The sequence below is a fragment of the Thalassophryne amazonica genome, chromosome 12 (assembly GCF_902500255.1).
Source record: "Thalassophryne amazonica chromosome 12, fThaAma1.1, whole genome shotgun sequence".
In the NCBI taxonomy this organism is placed as follows: domain Eukaryota; kingdom Metazoa; phylum Chordata; class Actinopteri; order Batrachoidiformes; family Batrachoididae; genus Thalassophryne; species Thalassophryne amazonica.
Window position 1 is genome coordinate 16,849,019 of NC_047114.1, and position 23,078 is coordinate 16,872,096.

Below are 23,078 nucleotides of genomic sequence, written 5' to 3' on the forward strand. Positions count from 1 at the left end.
GTATTTTGACATATCCAAACTGATCCATGATACCTGGTATGCGATATATAGGCCCAACACCATAGTAGGAGAAACATGCCATATCATGATGCTTGCACCAGCATGCTTCACTGTCTTCACTGTGAACTGTGGCTTGAATTCAGAGTTTGGGGGTCGTCTCACAATCTGTCTGCGGCCCTTGGACTTAAAAAGAACAATTTTACTCTCATTAGTCCACAAAATATTCCTCCATTTCTCTTTAGGCCAGTTGATCTGTTCTTTGGCAAATTGTAACCTCTTCTGCACGTCTTTTATTTAATAGAGGGACTTTGCGGGGATTCTTGCAAATAAATTAGCTTCACACAGGCGTCTTCTAACTGTCACAGCACTTACAGGTAACTCCAGACTGTCTTTGATCATCCTGGAGCTGATCAGTGGGTGAGCCTTTGCCATTCTGGTTATTCTTCTGTCCATTTTGATGGTCGTTTTCCGTTTTCTTCCACGTGTCTGGTTTTTTTTTTTTTGTCCATTTTAAAGCATTGGAGATCATTGTAGATCAATCAATCAATCAATTTTTTTTTTATATAGCGCCAAATCACAACAAACAGTTGCCCCAAGGCGCTTTATATTGTAAGGCAAGGCCATACAATAATGATGTAAAACCCCAACGGTCAAAACGACCCCCTGTGAGCAAGCACTTGGCTACAGTGGGAAGGAAAAACTCCCTTTTAACAGGAAGAAACCTCCAGCAGAACCAGGCTCAGGGAGGGGCAGTCTTCTGCTGGGACTGGTTGGGGCTGAGGGAGAGAACCAGGAAAAAGACATGCTGTGGAGGGGAGCAGAGATCGATCACTAATGATTAAATGCAGAGTGGTGCATACAGAGCAAAAAGAGAAAGAAACAGTGCATCATGGGAACCCCCCAGCAGTCTACGTCTATAGCAGCATAACTAAGGGATGGTTCAGGGTCACCTGATCCAGCCCTAACTATAAGCTTTAGCAAAAAGGAAAGTTTTAAGCCTAATCTTAAAAGTAGAGAGGGTGTCTGTCTCCCTGATCTGAATTGGGAGCTGGTTCCACAGGAGAGGAGCCTGAAAGCTGAAGGCTCTGCCTCCCATTCTACTCTTACAAACCCTAGGAACTACAAGTAAGCCTGCAGTCTGAGAGCGAAGCGCTCTATTGGGGTGATATGGTACTACGAGGTCCCTAAGATAAGATGGGACCTGATTATTCAAAACCTTATAAGTAAGAAGAAGAATTTTAAATTCTATTCTAGAATTAACAGGAAGCCAATGAAGAGAGGCCAATATGGGTGAGATATGCTCTCTCCTTCTAGTCCCCGTCAGCACTCTAGCTGCAGCATTTTGAATTAACTGAAGGCTTTTTAGGGAACTTTTAGGACAACCTGATAATAATGAATTACAATAGTCCAGCCTAGAGGAAATAAATGCATGAATTAGTTTTTCAGCATCACTCTGAGACAAGACCTTTCTGATTTTAGAGATATTGCGTAAATGCAAAAAAGCAGTCCTACATATTTGTTTAATATGCGCTTTGAATGACATATCCTGATCAAAAATGACTCCAAGATTTCTCACAGTATTACTAGAGGTCAGGGTAATGCCATCCAGAGTAAGGATCTGGTTAGACACCATGTTTCTAAGATTTGTGGGGCCAAGTACAATAACTTCAGTTTTATCTGAGTTTAAAAGCAGGAAATTAGAGGTCATCCATGTCTTTATGTCTGTAAGACAATCCTGCAGTTTAACTAATTGGTGTGTGTCGTCTGGCTTCATGGATAGATAAAGCTGGGTATCATCTGCGTAACAATGAAAATTTAAGCAATACCGTCTAATAATACTGCCTAAGGGAAGCATATATAAAGTGAATAAAATTGGTCCTAGCACAGAACCTTGTGGAACTCCATAATTAACTTTAGTCTGTGAAGAAGATTCCCCATTTACATGAACAAATTGTAATCTATTAGACAAATATGATTCAAACCACTGCAGCGCAGTGCCTTTAATACCTATGGCATGCTCTAATCTCTGTAATAAAATTTTATGGTCAACAGTATCAAAAGCAGCACTGAGGTCTAACAGAACAAGCACAGAGATGAGTCCACTGTCCGAGGCCATAAGAAGATCATTTGTAACCTTCACTAATGCTGTTTCTGTACTATGATGAATTCTAAAACCTGACTGAAACTCTTCAAATAGACCATTCCTCTGCAGATGATCAGTTAGCTGTTTTACAACTACCCTTTCAAGAATTTTTAGATGAACAGCCTATAATTTTTTGCACCTGCGTATAAGTTTTCCCCTCTCCAATCAACTTTTTAATCAAACTACACTGTTCTTCTGAACAATGTCTTGAACGTCCCATTTTCCTCAGGCTTTCAAAGAGAAAAGCATGTTCAACAAGTGTTGGCTTCATCCTTAAATAGGGGACACCTGATTCACACCTGTTTGTTCCATAAAATTGACGAGCTCACTGAATGAATGCCACACTACTATTATTGTGAACACCCCCTTTTCTACTTTTTTTTACTAATAGCCCAATTTCATACCCTTAAGAGTGTGCATATCATGAATGCTTGGTCTTGTTGGATTTGTGAGAATCTACTGAATCTACTGGTACCTTGTTTCCCATGTAACAATAAGGAATACACTCAAAACCTGGATTAATCTTTTTAGTAACATAGCACTACTATTATTCTGAACACTACTGTAGGTGACAGTGGTAAGGGGAAAAAGTCCTTCTGGTCTGTTTTTTTTTTTTTTTTTAAGGAAGAAACCTCAAGCAGACCAGACTGAGAGGGGTGATCCACTGCTTAGGCCATTCTATGAAACAACAGAGACAAGAAAACAACCACACGCAGAACGCAAGCAACAGTCAATTTAGACAACAAGAAGAGTCCATATGAGATCTGGTCAGAAAAGTCTTTGCTCCTGGTTGATGTTTTGATTCTGTGTTGCCCCAGTTCTCGTTGTCCTCTGCACATGGAATGGTCTACACCCTGTCCATTCATTCAGCATGCAGCTCCAGACTCCCCGGTATCTGTTTCAGCGGTAGTACCTCAGACAGAGAGAAAAGACAGAAGAATCAGTCAGCTGGAACAGCACCAAAGGCATTAGTTCCGCTCACAGTAAATCAACAGAGAAGGAGAGAGGATACTACTGTGATCACTGGCAGCTAACTTTGCTTCACTAACCCAGAATTTAGATATAACGAGGCTGAGACCTACCACGTCGTTAATAACACAGTTTAAAAGGAGAGGAAAAGTGGTTTGACACTTGCGTGCTAGCCATACAAAAGAGAAAAATGGATGAGTCTTATAATCTAGACTGGAAAGAATCCAGGGAGTCAGACTATTTCATCTGAGCAGGTACAGTGAGGAAAATAAGTATTTGAACACCCTGTGATTTTGCAAGTTCTCCCACTCAGAAATCATGGAGGGGTCTGAAATTTTCATCTTAGGTGCATGTCCACTGTGAGAGACATAATCTAAAAAAAAACAAACCTGGAAATCGCAATGTATGATTTTTTTAATTATTTATTTGTATGTTACTGCTGCAAATAAGTATTTGAACACCTACCAACCAGCAAGAATTCTGGCTCTCACAGACCTGTTAATTTTTCTTTAAGAAGCCCTCTTATTCTGCACTCTTTACCTGTATTAATTGCACCTGTTTGAACTTGTTACCTGTATAAAAGACACCTGTTCACACACTCAATCAGTCACACTCCAACCTGTCCACCATAGCCAAGACCAAAGAGCTGTCTAAGGACACCAGGGACAAAACTGTAGACCTGCACAAGGCTGAGATGGACTACAGGACAACAGGCAAGCAGCTTGGTAGAAGACAACAACTGTTATGATTATTTATTAGAAAGTGGAAGAAACACAAGATGACTGTAAATCTCCCTCGGTCTGGGATTCCATGCAAGATCTCACTTTGTGGGGTAAGGATGATTCTGAGAAAGGTCAGAACTACACAGGAGGACCTGGTTAATGACCTGAAGAGAGCTGGGACCACAGTCACAAAGACTACATTAGTAACACATGATGCTGTCGTGGTTTAAAATCCTGCAGGGCAGCAAGGTCCCCCTGCTCAAGCCAGCACATGTCCAGGCCCGTTTGAAGTTCACCAGTGACTATCTGGATGATCCAGAGGAGGCATGGGAGAAGGTTATGTGGTCAGATGAGACCAGAATAGAGCTTTTTGGAATCAGCTCCACTTACCATGTTTAGAGGATGAGAACAACCCCAAGAAAACCATCCCAACTGTGAAGCATGGGGGTGGAAACATCATACTCTAGGGGTGCTCTTCTGCAAAGGTGACAGGACGACTACACCATATTGAAGGGAGGATGGATAGGGTCATATATTGTGAGATTTTGGAAAACAACCTCCTTCCCTCAGTAAGAGCATTGAAGATGGGTCATGGCTGGGTCTTCCAGCATGACAATGACCCCAAACACACAGCCAGGGCAACTAAGGAGGGGCTCCGTAAGAAGCATTTCAAGGTCCTGGAGTGGCCTGGCCAGTCTCCAGACCTGAACTCAATAGAAAGTCTTTGGAGGGAGCTGAAACTCCAAACCTGAAAGATCTAGAGAAGATCTGTATGGAGGAGTGGACCAGAATCCCTGCTGCAGTGTGTGCAAACCTGGTGGAAAAACTACAGGAAACGTTTGACTTCAATCAATCAATTTCAATCAATTTTTTTATATAGCGCCAAATCACAACAAACAGTTGCCCCAAGGCGCTTTATATTGTAAGGCAAGGCCATACAATAATTATGTAAAACCCCAACGGTCAAAACGACCCCCTGTGAGCAAGCACTTGGCTACAGTGGGAAGGAAAAACTCCCTTTTAACAGGAAGAAACCTCCAGCAGAACCAGGCTCAGGGAGGGGCAGTCTTCTGCTGGGACTGGTTGGGGCTGAGGGAGAGAACCAGGAAAAAGACATGCTGTGGAGGGGAGCAGAGATCGATCACTAATGATTAAATGCAGAGTGGTGCATATAGAGCAAAAAGAGAAAGAAACAGTGCATCATGGGAACCCCCCAGCAGTCTACGTCTATAGCAGCATAACTAAGGGATGGTTCAGGGTCACCTGATCCAGCCCTAACTATAAGCTTTAGCAAAAAGGAAGGTTTTAAGCCTAATCTTAAAAGTAGAGAGGGTGTCTGTCTCCCTGATCTGAATTGGGAGCTGGTTCCACAGGAGAGGAGCCTGAAAGCTGAAGGCTCTGCCTCCCATTCTACTCTTACAAACCCTAGGAACTACAAGTAAGCCTGCAGTCTGAGAGCGAAGCGCTCTATTGGGGTGATATGGTACTACGAGGTCCCTAAGATAAGATGGGACCTGATTATTCGAAACCTTATAAGTAAGAAGAAGAATTTTAAATTCTATTCTAGAATTAACAGGAAGCCAATGAAGAGAGGCCAATATGGGTGAGATATACTCTCTCCTTCTAGTCCCCGTCAGTACTCTAGCTGCAGCATTTTGAATTAACTGAAGGCTTTTTAGGGAACTTTTAGGACAACCTGATAATAATGAATTACAATAGTCCAGCCTAGAGGAAATAAATGCATGAATTAGTTTTTCAGCATCACTCTGAGACAAGACCTTTCTGATTTTAGAGATATTGCGTAAATGCAAAAAAGCAGTCCTACATATTTGTTTAATATGCGCTTTGAATGACATATCCTGATCAAAAATGACTCCAAGATTTCTCACAGTATTACTAGAGGTCAGGGTAATGCCATCCAGAGTAAGGATCTGGTTAGACACCATGTTTCTAAGATTTGTGGGGCCAAGTACAATAACTTCAGTTTTATCTGAGTTTAAAAGCAGGAAATTAGAGGTCATCCATGTCTTTATGTCTGTAAGACAATCCTGCAGTTTAGCTAATTGGTGTGTGTCCTCTGGCTTCATGGATAGATAAAGCTGGGTATCATCTGCGTAACAATGAAAATTTAAGCAATACCGTCTAATAATACTGCCTAAGGGAAGCATGTATAAAGTGAATAAAATTGGTCCTAGCACAGAACCTTGTGGAACTCCATAATTAACTTTAGTCTGTGAAGAAGATTCCCCATTTACATGAACAAATTGTAATCTATTAGACAAATATGATTCAAACCACCGCAGCGCAGTGCCTTTAATACCTATGGCATGCTCTAATCTCTGTAATAAAATTTTATGGTCAACAGTATCAAAAGCAGCACTGAGGTCTAACAGAACAAGCACAGAGATGAGTCCACTGTCCGAGGCCATAAGAAGATCATTTGTAACCTTCACTAATGCTGTTTCTGTACTATGATGAATTCTAAAACCTGACTGAAACTCTTCAAATAGACCATTCCTCTGCAGATGATCAGTTAGCTGTTTTACAACTACCCTTTCAAGAATTTTTGAGAGAAAAGGAAGGTTGGAGATTGGCCTATAATTAGCTAAGATAGCTGGGTCAAGTGATGGCTTTTTAAGTAATGGTTTAATTACTGCCATCTTAAAAGCCTGTGGTACATAGCCAACTAACAAAGATAGATTGATCATATTTAAGATCGAAGCATTAAATAATGGTAGGGCTTCCTTGAGCAGCCTGGTAGGAATGGGGTCTAATAGACATGTTGATGGTTTGGATGAAGTAACTAATGAAAATAACTCAGACAGAACAATCGGAGAGAAAGAGTCTAACCAAATACCGGCATCACTGAAAGCAGCCAAAGATAACGATACGTCTTTGGGATGGTTATGAGTAATTTTTTCTCTAATAGTTAAAATTTTGTTAGCAAAGAAAGTCATGAAGTCATTACTAGTTAAAGTTAATGGAATACTCAGCTCAATAGAGCTCTGACTCTTTGTCAGCCTGGCTACAGTGCTGAAAAGAAACCTGGGGTTGTTCTTATTTTCTTCAATTAGTGATGAGTAGAAAGATGTCCTAGCTTTACGGAGGGCTTTTTTATAGAGCAACAGACTCTTTTTCCAGGCTAAGTGAAGATCTTCTAAATTAGTGAGACGCCATTTCCTCTCCAACTTACGGGTTATCTGCTTTAAGCTACGAGTTTGTGAGTTATACCACGGAGTCAGACACTTCTGATTTAAAGCTCTCTTTTTCAGAGGAGCTACAGCATCCAAAGTTGTCTTCAATGAGGATGTAAAACTATTGACGAGATACTCTATCTCCCTTACAGAGTTTAGGTAGCTACTCTGCACTGTGTTGGTATATGGCATTAGAGAACATAAAGAAGGAATCATATCCGTAAACCTAGTTACAGCGCTTTCTGAAAGACTTCTAGTGTAATGAAACTTATTCCCCACTGCTGGGTAGTCCATCAGAGTAAATGTAAATGTTATTAAGAAATGATCAGACAGAAGGGAGTTTTCAGGGAATACTGTTAAGTCTTCTATTTCCATACCATAAGTCAGAACAAGATCTAAGATATGATTAAAGTGGTGGGTGGACTCATTTACTTTTTGAGCAAAGCCAATAGAGTCTAATAATAGATTAAATGCAGTGTTGAGGCTGTCATTCTCAGCATCTGTGTGGATGTTAAAATCGCCCACTATAATTATCTTATCTGAGCTAAGCACTAAGTCAGACAAAAGGTCTGAAAATTCACAGAGAAACTCACAGTAACGACCAGGTGGACGATAGATAATAACAAAACTGGTTTTTGGGACTTCCAATTTGGATGGACAAGACTAAGAGACAAGCTTTCAAATGAATTAAAGCTCTGTCTGGGTTTTTGATTAATTAATAAGCTGGAATGGAAGATTGCTGCTAATCCTCCGCCCCGGCCCGTGCTACGAGCATTCTGACAGTTAGTGTGACTCGGGGGTGTTGACTCATTTAAACTAACATATTCATCCTGCTGTAACCAGGTTTCTGTAAGGCAGAATAAATCAATATGTTGATCAATTATTATATCATTTACTAACAGGGACTTAGAAGAGAGAGACCTAATGTTTAACAGACCACATTTAACTGTTTTAGTCTGTGGTGCAGTTGAAGGTGCTATATTATTTTTTCTTTTTGAATTTTTATGCTTAAATAGATTTTTGCTGGTTATTGGTAGTCTGGGAGCAGGCACCGTCTCTACGGGGATGGGGTAATGAGCGGATGGCAGGGGGAGAGAAGCTGCAGAGAGGTGTGTAAGACTACAACTCTGCTTCTGTAATTGCAAACAAAGGCTACTGTACCAAATATTAACATTGATTTTCACAGGTGTTCAAATACTTATTTGCAGCAGTAACATACAAATAAATTATTAAAAAAAATCATACATTGTGATTTCCAGATTTTTATTTTTTTTTTTTAGATTGTCTCTCACAGTGGACATGCACCTAAGATGAAAATTTCAGACCCCTCCATGATTTCTAAGTGGGAGAACTTGCAAAATAGCAGGGTGTTCAAATACTTATTTTCCTCACTGTAGATTGTTCCACAGAACAGGCACACAAGAAGAGAAAGCTCTATGGTCTGGTGACTTCTTTTTAACCTTACGCCTGGTTCAGACGGCAAGATTTGAAAATTGTCGGAAGGTTTCCAATACCTGAGAGACCCCACACGTGGTGATAAAAAAAAAACCAAATCATAGATATAACAGTTTTGGGCAATACAGTGTGTGGTGTGCAGCCACGTGTTGAAGACAACACACCAACAGTGTTCACTCATGAACACTCCCAGGTCAGAAGGGAAATCTCACAAAACATCTCAAGATCAAACGCAACTTTGCAGTAAACAAACATATTGTGGACAAGGAAGAAGCAATGGCAATATTTTGTAGACTATTTCTAACTGAGAAAAAAAAAATTATACAAAAAAAGCAAAGGTGTTGTTTAAAGGACTGATCTGTTTTGATCTTGAATTGCCCTCTGTGCTTCTGTTACCTCAATTTCTGATTGGCTACACGTCACATTCAACAGGCTGCATGCTTGTTTGTGCTCGGGTCACAGCCCACATGCTTCAAGCTAAGACAACCCAACGTGTTGGAATATTCATGATTTGAGGTCTGAGCGGTCCTTTGCGTCCTTCAAAACAGATGAGAGCACACTTAACACACCACACGCAGCAGGAATATCTGAGATTTTTTTTCTCAGAAATGGTTTACAAACTATTGCCCTTCATTAGCTCTTTAGCTTGTGCTCTTTTTAATGCACTGATTAAAATAATTATTACTTCTTGTTGCACGAAGTGGTAAATGTGACTTGTATGCTTTTTCCTCTTGAGACATTTTTGAACGGCTCAGGCATATCATTCAGCCATGTTTCCGCGAAACTTTGCATGTTAAAACGATTTTGACACCCCTTGTAAATCGTCCTCCTCCCCCTGGCAGCAGTAATACACACACATTGGTTTGACAGCTGTCAATAAACTCAACAGAAGAAGCTGCCACACCATCTACACAGTGATTCATGGCCATTTGGGAAAAGCAACAGTGAAACACGAGTAGATGACAAAAACAAAACGGCAACAGACATTTAAGTATTAAGGATAAAGCGGTGTGTGCTGTGCGAAGATGAGAGGTGAGAAGGGAAGAGACGCGTGAGCAGAACCAAACATACGGGATTATCAGTATTTACCTGCAAGGACCCACAGCTGGAGTTTCAAACCAGCGACTCATCTCTTTGTTGGACAGATACAAATCCAAGTTTAAACTGAAATCAAGTTGATAGTAAAATTCTGAAAATGTAACTGTACTAGTTTTTCTACTCTTTCGGTCGTATTGTCAGTACTGAGGACGCAGTTTTATGCTTGAAAAACTTCTGCTGCAACAGAAATGGGCTTACAGGTAGAAATCTGTACAGTCATGTTTGAAGCATGCGTTACTCTACTCTTAGTTCAACTGTTATGAAGCATTGCTTCATTTGCTCTGAATTGGGAACATGTCGCTGCAACCTAAGTTATAATTGGTAAAATCTAACCAAAAGAGAATGTCACAAAGCATTGTCAGAAATAATGAGATTAAACAGTGTATCTTAAAAGGTTTTTTTTTGGGTGTCATTATTTAGAAAAGTCATACTTATTTGCTTCGTTATGTGTCGCCACAGCTGCTCATCATCATACTGACATCTATTGGTCAAATAAATTGCAGCACAATACCGATATTTAAACTCACTTTTCTTTTGGCTTCCACAGCAAGTAATATTATAGTCATTATTGACTACATGCACAGAACAACTTGAGATCAACTAACACATGGTTTCATTAACTACTGCTGACTTTTTTTTCTTTGTTTTCACTGCGTAATTTGTCTTGGTGATATGTTGGAGTATTTATTACTACAGTGAAAACTGACCATATACCAAATGTACATTTTAATGAATTTTATGTTTGACAGTGCACCAAATATTGCTACTTAAACTTTAAAATTACAAAAAATATATATTTGAAAGAGAAATGCTTCGTTCCCTCACTTTGGAACAGTATTTTTCCAACTTTTTGTCAGACCAAATTTTAAAATTTTCCAATGACATCCCTGACATGTGTGACTTATATACTCTGGAGAATACAGTAAAACTAGCAGAAGGATTACTTTGAATCAAAATTCCAAGTGGGAGAGAATAGACACCTTGCAATTTCTATCATTGTAGGTAAGATCTATCCCAGCCGTGATGAGTACGAAGCCCACCAGGAGAGAGTTTTGGCTCGCATCAGCAAACACAATAACCAACAAGCCTTATCACACAGTATAGAAGAGGGACTGAAGATACAGGCCATGACCAGGTACACACACACACACAGAGAGAGAGAGAGAGAAAACCGGCTGTGTATTCAATGAAGCGTTTTGTGTGTTTGTCAGGCTGCAGCGTGGAAAGAGACACACAGTGGAGAACGGTAGTGGAGCTGAAGACAATGGTGACTCCTCTCACTGTAGCAATGCTTCTGTCCACAGCAATCAGGTGGGTTATGAGATGTTACCACTGTTCCAGCACACTGCTCACCTTAGACGATGTCATCGCTCGTGGATTTGGACACTGAAAATATTATTTTATCATTTGAATTCACATGATTTGACATTTATACTCTTGTAGCTGTAATTTGAGTTGAACTGTGTTGGGGTAATTTTAACAAACCAGATGTAATTTTTGGAAACTAGATGCTCAGCTTTTAAATGGCCATATGTTTTATCCTCATTATTTCAGACTTATCCATTGCTACATATTTAGTCTGCCCGGAACAACAGAGCTGTTGTGGGAAAATTTTCCCTGCTGCAGGCAGCAGTAAATGAAGTGTTTAATACTACTTCTGGTAACACTGTCTCACAGTACCAGCATTTTACTGTCAAAGCAGGAGCAGCTGTACAATAACCACACTGTAAAGAAAACTAAACAGACCGTTTGTCAAACATGCATTGTTAGAATGTTTAGAGGGTGTGCGTTTGTGTGTGTGTGTGTTCTTCCTCACGGTCACCACAGTGGATCATTGATCTGCATGTTGATTTATCATGTTTTACACTAGATGCTTTTCTTGACGCAACTTCACATTACATTGAGCATTGTCGCAGAGGGTCTTGAACAAGGAACAAAATGTTTAGAAGTGTTATCGATTTTTATCATTTGTGACAAATCATGATAAAGAAGAGCATCTTAAATCTGTTCAAGTTTAATTGAAGCACATTCAATGGTGTTGTGGTCACTGTGAACTGGGGTTGGGTATCGCAAACCGGTTCTTTTCCAGAATCGTTAAGAAATGATTCCCTCCACCGACATCAATAGCCTTTTTGCTTAACGATTCCCTTATGGGTCCTTCAGAGCGTCCGCTGTTTTTGAGGGTGTTTGTTGGGAAAATTATGATTTCTCTACGTTGATTGCAGACCCTGCAACGTGTCTACAATCGACCTCTTCTGCAGCGGCTCTGCTTGAAGCATGAATCAACAAAGCAGTGCTCCGACCTGCTGCTTCGTTGGTTCTCTGCTTCGCTGCTTTTCAGAAGTGGCAAGTATGCTTCTTAAACCATCTCAATGCCATTTAAAGATGTCAGTCGTGAGTCACATTTGTGCAGATTAAAGTCCGTTCGCACAGCTCCAAATGCTGTGCTGCTCTCTGCCAAGTCAAGTTAGAAAGATAGAGTCTGGTCAGAATTAATAACTTCAAAGCGAATCGCAGTTTTAAATCAAACGACACCTCTTTCCAAAACTACAACAGCCCAAAAGATTTTTTTTCTCCCAAACTGAGACGTTCTCCATTCTTTGTGAATTACATTGATGTTGACCTGCAGTGCAGTCGGCTGTAAGAGCTCAGCTCAGAGGCTGTAGAGTTACATTTGTCTCAGTATCTGAAAGGAAATGCTTTTGACAAAAACTGCAGATTTTGTTTTTTATTTATGTTCAGAGATCAAGGATCCAGTGACCAATTTCATATTTATTTACTTTAAGACTCAATAAATTGTTTTTGACATAGAAAACTTGTAAAGCCTACATTTAGTACACAGAAATTTCCCATTAGGTATTGATAAGGGAATCTGATCGATAAACGGAATCGATAATGGCATCGATATCGATAAAATCTTATCAATACCCATCCCTACTGTGAACGCAGGCGCACGAAGCAGTTAGGATAAAATCATGGCAGGTAGATTGACAGAAATTGAGGACAAGTGTGGGAAAACTGAGCAAAGAGGGGATGGCAAAATATGGTTATGAATCACTGCTTTTGTCTTGAAAAATTAAGATTGAACTGCCTGAGTTTGCAACAAGGATGGACGTAAATGTAAAGAAACATTTCAATTAGGATGACTGTTCCTTCCCTCAACATTCATCTGCAGAAGTTCAGTAAAACTCCATAAAAGTCAAATGCTGATGAGCTGCATTTCTTTTTTTAACCCACCCAACCAAGCAGTGAAGTCTTTCTTTTTTTTTTTTTTTTTTTTAACTCAAAGTCAAAACGAACAAAAGTTTTGTTCAGCTTTGCTACAACTTGCACAAATATATTGTATTCTTTTTTTGGCTAGGAGGCGGGTCCAAGCATCAAACGCACCAAGACGAGTGACGATAGCGGCTTGGACATGGATAATGCTGCTGAGAATGGGGGTGGGGACTCTGTCATTGATGGTGGTGCCAGTGAAATAGAACTGGTTTTTAGGCCACATCCTACACTGATGGAGAAGGATGATGGTCACAACAGGTACACGCACGCACGCACGCACACACACACACACACACACACACACACACACACACACACACACACACCTCTTAAATGAAGGGTCTGCTAGCTGTGTCTGTTCTGTGCTCAGTAAATACATTTGTTTTTACTATTATCTACATAAACACCCACCATGGCACTTTGGCACAGACACACACACACACGTGCACATGAACATATCAGTTGTAGCAAACAATAGTATCTTTTACACAGAGTAGAATTTTTTTTTTTCCCCTCTCTCTCTTTCTTTGAAGTTCTGCATCAGAAAGAACCTGTGCAACACTGCACACAGTGCACACCTTCTGCTTGTCCTTTTCTGCATGGATCGAGGCACATGCACACTGTTAATGTGTGTGCTGTGTTTTACAATTCTTCTGGAGTACGTTTGTGCTTTGCAGTGCTACAGTACTGTGTTCCTTTTATATGGCTTGAGGGCATCAGTCCTTTCGTGAGCCACCAGCTTAAGATTGAGACTTTCTGGAAAGTCTGACGTGTACCACATTGCACTGAAAAATACTTACTTCCCTTTTTCATTACACCAAAATTCAGTCAGCAGGAAAATGTATGCGGTGTGTACTTCTCCTTAGCTCATTATGTTTAACTTTAAAAAGCATGTGGATAGTCAACATCTCAACATTTTCAGTCAAGAAACAATAGCTCTTTGTCATTTGGTGGCTTGTATGTCACATAACATTCATTATTTGTCCTATTGTATGACTGAAGTCATGTGCATTTTTGCCCGATATGTATTGCTCCATAAAGTTGTTTGGTAAAATGCTGCCATGATATGAGGAAGCTAAATCCAGTAGCCACAGTGTTTATGAGCACATATTTTGTGGCCGTTAAATCACTGTCAGATGAAGAATTGAACAAGGTTGCATTGCAATTGCTATTGTCATTATTTATTTTTGCTGGATTGAGGAAAGAAAATGTGTGCTTCCGCACTCCATGTACCCAGTGGTGAATCGGTGCCTCGCCTGTTACGTGGATTCAACTGCTGGGCAGAGTACTTCTTGTTCCGAGGTGAAACACTTGTCTAATTTGAAGTAAATTATCGAATGGTGCAGGTCTGTTTGATTGTCATATGAAACAAATAATGAATGTTTTCCATTTGTGTAATGGTATAAATATTTTCATTTGTTGAAGATGGAGTATTGCAGCTTTAGCATTTTCCATCTTTCAACTCATGCGAGTTTTTTTTTTTTTTACCCTTGCACTCATGAGCATTCATCCATCCATCCATCCATCCATCTTCTTCCGCTTTATCCGGAGTCGGGTCGCGGGGGCAGCAGCTCAAGCAAAGCCGCCCAGACCTCCCGATCCACACACACCTCCCCCAACTCCTCTGGGGGAACCCCAAGGCGTTCCCAAGCCAGCCGAGAGATGTAGTCCCTCCAGCGTGTCCTGGGTCTTCTCCGGGGCCTCCTCCCAGTGGGACGTGCCCGGAACACCTCTCCAGCGAGGCGTCCAGGGGACATCCGGAAAAGATGCCCGAGCCACCTCAACTGACTCCTTTCGACGTGGAGGAGCAGCGGCTCGACTCCGAGCTCCTCCCGAGTGACCGAGCTCCTCACCCTATCTCTAAGGGAGCGCCCAGCCACCCTGCGGAGGAAACTCATCTCGGCCGCTTGTACTCGCGATCTCGCTCTTTCGGTCATGACCCAGATGCTGCACCGATCCGTCTATCGATCTCACGCTCTATCCATCCCTCACTCGTGAACAAGACCCCGAGATACTTAAACTCCTCCACTTGAGGCAAGGACACTCCACCGACCTGAAGAGGGCAAAGCATCTTTTTCCGATCGAGAACCATGGCCTCGGATTTGGAGGTGTTGATTTTCATCCCAGACGCTTCACACTCAGCTGCAAACCGCCCCAGTGCACGCTGAAGGTCCTGATTTGACGAAGCCAACAGAACCACATCGTCCGCAAACAGCAGAGACGAGATTCTGTGGTTCCCAAACCAGACCCCCTCTACACCCTGGCTGCGCCTAGAAATTCTGTCCATAAAAATAATGAACAGAACCGGTGACAAAGGGCAGCCCTGGCGGTGGCCAACGTGCACTGGAAACAGGTTTGACTTACTACTGGCAATGCGAACCAAGCTCCTGCTGCGGTCATACAGGGACCGGATAGCCCTTAACAAAGGACCCCGGACCCTGTACCCCCGGAGCACTCCCCACAGGGTGCCCCGAGGGACACGGTCGAACGCCTTCTCCAGATCCACAAAACACATGTGGACTGGTTGGGCAAACTCCCATGAACCCTCGAGCACCCGATGGAGCGTGTAGAGCTGGTCCAGTGTGCCGCGACCAGGACGAAAACCACACTGCTCCTCCTGAATCCGAGGTTCGACCATCGGTCAAATTCTCCTCTCATGAGCATTCATTATTTTTATAATGTTATTCAGAAATCACGGTTTCGTTCTAGACTGAGGTGCATCAGGCTGCATCCAGACACCCTGTTATCTTCAGGGCCAATAATACCGCTTGCCTCACCTTGATCCATTGAATAGACGCATCGCAGCCAGTAAGCAGACTTGATCACAAACGTGCTTCTTGCGAATTGTACAAAGTGACACCGGGACACCCGCCACTGTTGAATCCTGTGGCCATTTGACTGAGTTTCCATCTTCTTGTCTTCGAGGGTGGAATGTGACTTTTTTTTTTCTTCTTTTTTTTTTATTATAAATTTGGGGCATATTTATTTATTTATTTTGATAGATGTTTTTGGATCATACTTCTCACTCAGGACAAAACAATTTTAATACATCTGGTATTTAGTTTGAATGTTAAAACCATCATAAATTGATCAGTTAAACCATGTAAGTGTGCAGGACAAGCTAAACATGTCACTGTAAAATGCACTGATTGGGAGGGGCATGCACCTCACAGCATTATTGTTTTACAAAAAAGTCCCATTGGCTTCCCCAGCTTTGGTGTCAGGTTCTCCCCATCTCGCCAGTGTTCCCTCTACATAGTACATTGTGAAATTATTACCACTGCTGATTCAGTAGGGCAGACGGGCATAGTCAGTGTGCCATAACTGAAGACATTACCTTGGAGATGCACCATATTGGCTGAAAACAAATATATGGTAAAGTACAGCTTACACTTGTGTTCTGTTATATAATCACATGTGGGTTGTATCGTCTCCATCAAACAATAATAATTTACAGACATCAGTTGTGGATTGTGGGTGAAGATGTGTAAACAAACACTGAATGAGTCAGAACGCTGCACTGAGGTGAGAACATACTTACGACCCGGTCACACGGCATACGATGATTCCTGAATGAAGGGAAAAAAGTTTTAAAAAATCACATCGTCGAGAAAAGGTGGACGAATGCGCTTTTGACTTTTCCCATCAACGAATACACTGATGATACGCCGCACGCTCCGTCTCGCTCCAATTTAAAAAAAAAAAATGGTTTGCCGTGGTGGCTGCTATATCACTGTATTATATTCCATTCAATTATGGCTAATTTGTGTACTCGTGAATGTATTTCTAGTGCTGAAATGACAATTTCATTTTAATTGTGTGCACACACTGCATTCATATGATTCATGGCACACCCCAGAATGCTTGCAACATAGATCTGCCAGGGGGATTCCCCAAGGTTTCCACGGTTATCCACCTGCATGATGAGCAATGCAGTGAATGGGGTACTGCATGTCTGGACATGTTCAAAGCTGCTGCTGTCAGTCTGGTTGGAGTAAGAATGACTGCACATCTTCCTCCCTGTGCTTTTTGGTCTTATGAAAGTGAATGCCATCACACTTCTTTCTGCAGGTGAATATTTTGATGATCTACATTTCAAATTTCTTGAAACAGACCAATAAACACTGAATGCAGTTTTTCTATTGGTATTGATCAGTCCTGTCAGAGTCATGTAATGCTTTGGAATAACACTTTTCAATTTCATGGTTTCTTGTAGGAAACAAGGGGTCAAGCCCATCACAGACTTAGATGATGCAACAAGAGAACTTATGCTTTGTAGAACAGACACATCACACAACATCACACTCATCATGCAGGTGGATATAAGCCTAGTAACTGTGGAAACCTTGGGGAATCCCCCAGGCAGATCTATGTGCAAGCATTCTGGGGTGTGCCATGAATCATATGAATGCAGTGTGTTCATACAGTTAAAATGAAATTGTCATTTCAGCACTAGAAATACATTTGCGAGTGCACAAATTAGCCATAATTGGATGTTTAAATTAACCAGGAAGGAGTTTCATAAAGAAGGCCATATTTATAACACATAAAGTAGATATCAATACCTTCAAAATGGAATCAGTTTGAAGAGTTTTATTTACTGCCCACATGAGCTTTTCTTGTAATAAATTTCAACCACAAAATGCTTTTTTTTTCTTCAGATTTTAGAGGTTTCTCCCACAATAACTGTTTACCACAGAGATGCCAAATTTACATATTTCATAGCCAGTATAGCTGGCATTAAGGAGCCAAGAAATGGAAATGCTTCTTTGAGTGTAATTGTATGCTTCAGTGTCTCAAACATGGATGCTTGCAATTGTCAATGTAATATCTTCCATAGTTTGAGCATACATAAACTTCACAGTTTAGTGTCAGTGTCTGTTGTTTGACTATAGTCCAAGTCTGGGTGTCCATGACAACTGCCACAGAAAATTTCAGTCCTCTAAGTCCATTATTTGCTGAGATATTCTACCTTGAACATGGCTGTAGAAATGACGGCCATAATTTTTGCCAAAAAAAAAAAAAAAAAAAAACACGTCAGACCCCATGCACACTAAATTGGCCATATCTCAGAAACTACTTGGCCTACAGGCCTCAAACTTCAGATTTGTTGTTCTGAACAGTCTGGGAATATTTGATTAAATTTGAAGAAAATCTGAGACAAAGTGCGTGAGGCCCTCGTTGAATTGACATGGAATGACCCAATTCCTTACATTTTTATGATGGTGAAAATGAGAAACACAAAATTTTTTGTTTTAAATCAATGAGCCATACAGAGGGTGGGGGGCTTCATAATGGGACTTAGTTAGTTTCAGCTTGCATATTTAACAGTCGAGTCACACAAAGCGTTCGTTATAAAAGTCTGTGTCACTTAAGACACTTCACCTACATCGTCTCAGTCCTCCCAGCTATAAATGGGTATCAGCCTTGGTTGGAGAAGTAACCTGTGATGGACTGTCCTCCTGTTCGGGGGGAGTCATAGACTCTCATTCACTTCAATCACTCAATTTTTTTTTATATAGCGCCAAATCACAACAAACAGTTGCCCCAAGGCGCTTTATATTGTAAGGCAAGGCCATACAATAATTATGTAAAACCCCAACGGTCAAAACGACCCCCTGTGAGCAAGCACTTGGCTACAGTGGGAAGGAAAAACTCCCTTTTAACAGGAAGAAACCTCCAGCAGAACCAGGCTCAGGGAGGGGCAGTCTTCTGCTGGGACTGGTTGGGGCTGAGGGAGAGAACCAGGAATAAGACATGCTGTGGAGGGGAGCAGAGATCGATCACTAATGATTAAATGCAGAGTGGTGCATACAGAGCAAAAAGAGAAAGAAACAGTGCATCATGGGAACCCCCCAGCAGTCTACGTCTATAGCAGCATAACTAAGGGATGGTTCAGGGTCACCTGATCCAGCCCTAACTATAAGCTTTAGCAAAAAGGAAAGTTTTAAGCCTAATCTTAAAAGTAGAGAGGGTGTCTGTCTCCCTGATCTGAATCGGGAGCTGGTTCCACAGGAGAGGAGCCTGAAAGCTGAAGGCTCTGCCTCCCATTCTACTCTTACAAACCCTAGGAACTACAAGTAAGCCTGCAGTCTGAGAGCGAAGCGCTCTATTGGGGTGATATGGTACTACGAGGTCCCTAAGATAAGATGGGACCTGATTATTCAAAACCTTATAAGTAAGAAGAAGAATTTTAAATTCTATTCTAGAATTAGCAGGAAGCCAATGAAGAGAGGCCAATATGGGTGAGATATGCTCTCTCCTTCTAGTCCCCGTTAGTACTCTAGCTGCAGCATTTTGAATTAACTGAAGGCTTTTTAGGGAACTTTTAGGACAACCTGATAATAATGAATTACAATAGTCCAGCCTAGAGGAAATAAATGCATGAATTAGTTTTTCAGCATCACTCTGAGACAAGACCTTTCTAATTTTAGAGATATTGCGTAAATGCAAAAAAGCAGTCCTACATATTTGTTTAATATGCGCTTTGAATGACATATCCTGATCAGAAATGACTCCAAGATTTCTCACAGTATTACTAGAGGTCAGGGTAATGCCATCCAGAGTAAGGATCTGGTTAGGCACCATGTTTCTAAGATTTGTGGGGCCAAGTACAATAACTTCAGTTTTATCTGAGTTTAAAAGCAGGAAATTAGAGGTCATCCATGTCTTTATGTCTGTAAGTTTAGCTAATTGGTGTGTGTCCTCTGGCTTCATGGATAGATAAAGCTGGGTATCATCTGCGTAACAATGAAAATTTAAGCAATACCGTCTAATAATACTGCCTAAGGGAAGCATGTATAAAGTGAATAAAATTGGTCCTAGCACAGAACCTTGTGGAACTCCATAATTAACTTTAGTCTGTGAAGAAGATTCCCCATTTACATGAACAAATTGTAATCTATTAGACAAATATGATTCAAACCACCGCAGCGCAGTGCCTTTAATACCTGTGGCATGCTCTAATCTCTGTAATAAAATTTTATGGTCAACAGTATCAAAAGCAGCACTGAGGTCTAACAGAACAAGCACAGAGATGAGTCCACTGTCCGAGGCCATAAGAAGATCATTTGCAACCTTCACTAATGCTGTTTCTGTACTATGATGAATTCTAAAACCTGACTGAAACTCTTCAAATAGACCATTCCTCTGCAGATGATCAGTTAGCTGTTTTACAACTACCCTTTCAAGAATTTTTGAGAGAAAAGGAAGGTTGGAGATTGGCCTATAATTAGCTAAGATAGCTGGGTCAAGTGATGGCTTTTTAAGTAATGGTTTAATTACTGCCACCTTAAAAGCCTGTGGTACATAGCCAACTAACAAAGATAGATTGATCATATTTAAGATCGAAGCATTAAATAATGGTAGGGCTTCCTTGAGCAGCCTGGTAGGAATGGGGTCTAATAAACATGTTGATGGTTTGGATGAAGTAACTAATGAAAATAACTCAGACAGAACAATCGGAGAGAAAGAGTCTAACCAAATACCGGCATCACTGAAAGCAGCCAAAGATAACGATACGTCTTTGGGATGGTTATGAGTAATTTTTTCTCTAATAGTTAAAATTTTGTTAGCAAAGAAAGTCATGAAGTCATTACTAATTAAAGTTAATGGAATACTCAGCTCAATAGAGCTCTGACTCTTTGTCAGCCTGGCTACAGTGCTGAAAAGAAACCTGGGGTTGTTCTTATTTTCTTCAATTAGTGATGACTAGAAAGATGTCCTAGCTTTACGGAGGGCTTTTTTATAGAGCAACAGACTCTTTTTCCAGGCTAAGTGAAGATCTTCTAAATCAGTGAGACGCCATTTCCTCTCCAACTTACGGGTTATCTGCTTTAAGCTACGAGTTTGTGAGTTATACCACGGAGTCAGGCACTTCTGATTTAAAGCTCTCTTTTTCAGAGGAGCTACAGCATCCAAAGTTGTCTTCAGTGAGGATGTAAAACTATTGACGAGATACTCTATCTCACTTACAGAGTTTAGGTAGCTACTCTGCACTGTGTTGGTATATGGCGTTAGAGAACATAAAGAAGGAATCATATCCTTAAACCTAGTTACAGCACTTTCTGAAAGACTTCTAGTGTAATGAAACTTATTCCCCACTGCTGGGTAGTCCATCAGAGTAAATGTTATTAAGAAATGATCAGACAGAAGGGAGTTTTCAGGGAATACTGTTAAGTCTTCTATTTCCATACCATAAGTCAGAACAAGATCTAAGATATGATTAAAGTGGTGGGTGGACTCATTTACATTTTGAGCAAAGCCAATAGAGTCTAATAATAGATTAAATGCAGTGTTGAGGCTGTCATTCTCAGCATCTGTGTGGATGTTAAAATCGCCCACTATAATTATCTTATCTGAGCTAAGCACTAAGTCAGACAAAAGGTCTGAAAATTCACAGAGAAACTCACAGTAACGACCAGGTGGACGATAGATAATAACAAATAAAACTGTTTTTTGGGACTTCCAATTTGGATGGACAAGACTAAGAGTCAAGCTTACAAATGAATTAAAGCTCTGTCTGGGTTTTTGATTAATTAATAAGCTGGAATGGAAGATTGCTGCTAATCCTCCGCCTCGGCCCGTGCTACGAGCATGACAGTTAGTGTGACTCGGGGGTGTTGACTCATTTAAACTAACATATTCATCCTGCTGTAACCAGGTTTCTGTAAGGCAGAATAAATCAATATGTTGATCAATTATTATATCATTTACCAACAGGGACTTAGACGAGAGAGACCTAATGTTTAATAGACCACATTTAACTGTTTTAGTCTGTGGTGCAGTTGAAGGTGCTATATTATTTTTTCTTTTTGAATTTTTATGCTTAAATAGATTTTTGCTGGTTATTGGTGGTCTGGGAGCAGGCACCGTCTCTACGGGGATGGGGTAATGAGGGGATGGCAGGGGAGAGAAGCTGCAGAGAGGTGTGTAAGACTACAACTCTGCTTCCTGGTCCCAACCCTGGATAGTCACGGTTTGGAGGATTTAAGAAAATTGGCCAGATTTCTAGAAATGAGAGCTGCTCCATCCAAAGTGGGATGGATGCCGTCTCTCCTAACAAGAGCAGGTTTTCCCCAGAAACTTTGCCAATTATCTATGAAGCCCACCTCATTTTTTGGACACCACTCAGACAGCCAGCAATTCAAAGAGAACATGCGGCTAAACATGTCACTCCTGGTCTGATTGGGGAGGGGCCAAGAGAAAACTTCAGGATACAGTATCCAGAGATGAGAACCGGTGTGCCTTTTATAGATTTTACTTGTTCAGTTACTTTGTCCTTCCATTTTGACATTTCTGTGTCCTTTCAGTGTGGAGTTTGTCCCTCGCTACATTAAGACATCGGGTAATGCTACAGTGGATCACTTGTCCAAATACCTGGCTGTCCGCCTGGCTCTGGAGGAGCTCAGAAGAAATGCTGAAGCTAGTCCTGTTAATGTGGAGGCAGCGTCAGAGAAGCAGTACACAATCTACATACCCACTGCTGGAAACCAGTTCACGGTGAGTGTGCCCACATACTGCCACTCCTCACGATACATCATCTTCTTCAAAGTAGGAGTCGATGTGTGCCATAATGTCTCTGCTCAGACATGGAGCATTAAAAATAGATGACAGCTGAAACCACGTCCGTGAGACCTCACAGGATATACATATGTTTATTAGAGTATATGCTATATTACAAGAATTATTAGATCTGAAGTCATCCTGCTGAAAGCAATACAATCCAAACAGACCATAAACACCTAGATGGAGGGAGGAAGGATCGTGGAATGTCTTTGATGTGGATGCTTCACCTCTGATACTGTGTTCACAGGTTCTGAACGGTTCCTTCTCTCTGGAGCTGGTCAGTGAAAAATATTGGAAGGTCAACAAACCCATGGAGCTCTACTTTGCCCCCACTAAAGAACACAAATAGATCCACACACAGGCACGAGTGGGCAGCAAAGTGTGGGACTTGACAACTACACCAGTGTGCACACAAACCAGTGAGAACGGGGCAGTGTCTGTCTGAAGGAGATGAGGGGAGTCGGGGAAACCCTCGAAAGGACTTTTGTAAAAAGACAAACTTGTTTTATATTTACTGTATCGTTCTTTGTGTTCGTTTCTCTGTCTTTGTAGAAGGTAACAGATTAGTACAGCCGGCATCGAGCACAACCTCGATGTGGTCACGTTTATGCTTTGTGTTTGACTTCGCACAAGAATGCGCATAACTTTTGTGGG

General features: G+C 41.1%; 1 protein-coding gene across 1 annotated transcript in view; it reads left to right on the forward strand.

Annotated features, from left to right (window-relative positions):
- rnf2 (ring finger protein 2) overlaps positions 1 to 23,078 on the forward strand; it is a 44,897-nt gene extending 21,819 nt beyond the window's left edge. The window contains exons 5-9 of the mRNA XM_034183111.1: positions 10,584 to 10,716; positions 10,793 to 10,892; positions 12,943 to 13,115; positions 22,169 to 22,358; positions 22,672 to 23,078. Of these exons, the coding sequence (XP_034039002.1) occupies positions 10,584 to 10,716; positions 10,793 to 10,892; positions 12,943 to 13,115; positions 22,169 to 22,358; positions 22,672 to 22,773 (698 nt within the window). The 3' untranslated portion in view covers positions 22,774 to 23,078. The remainder of the gene's footprint in view (positions 1 to 10,583; positions 10,717 to 10,792; positions 10,893 to 12,942; positions 13,116 to 22,168; positions 22,359 to 22,671) is intronic.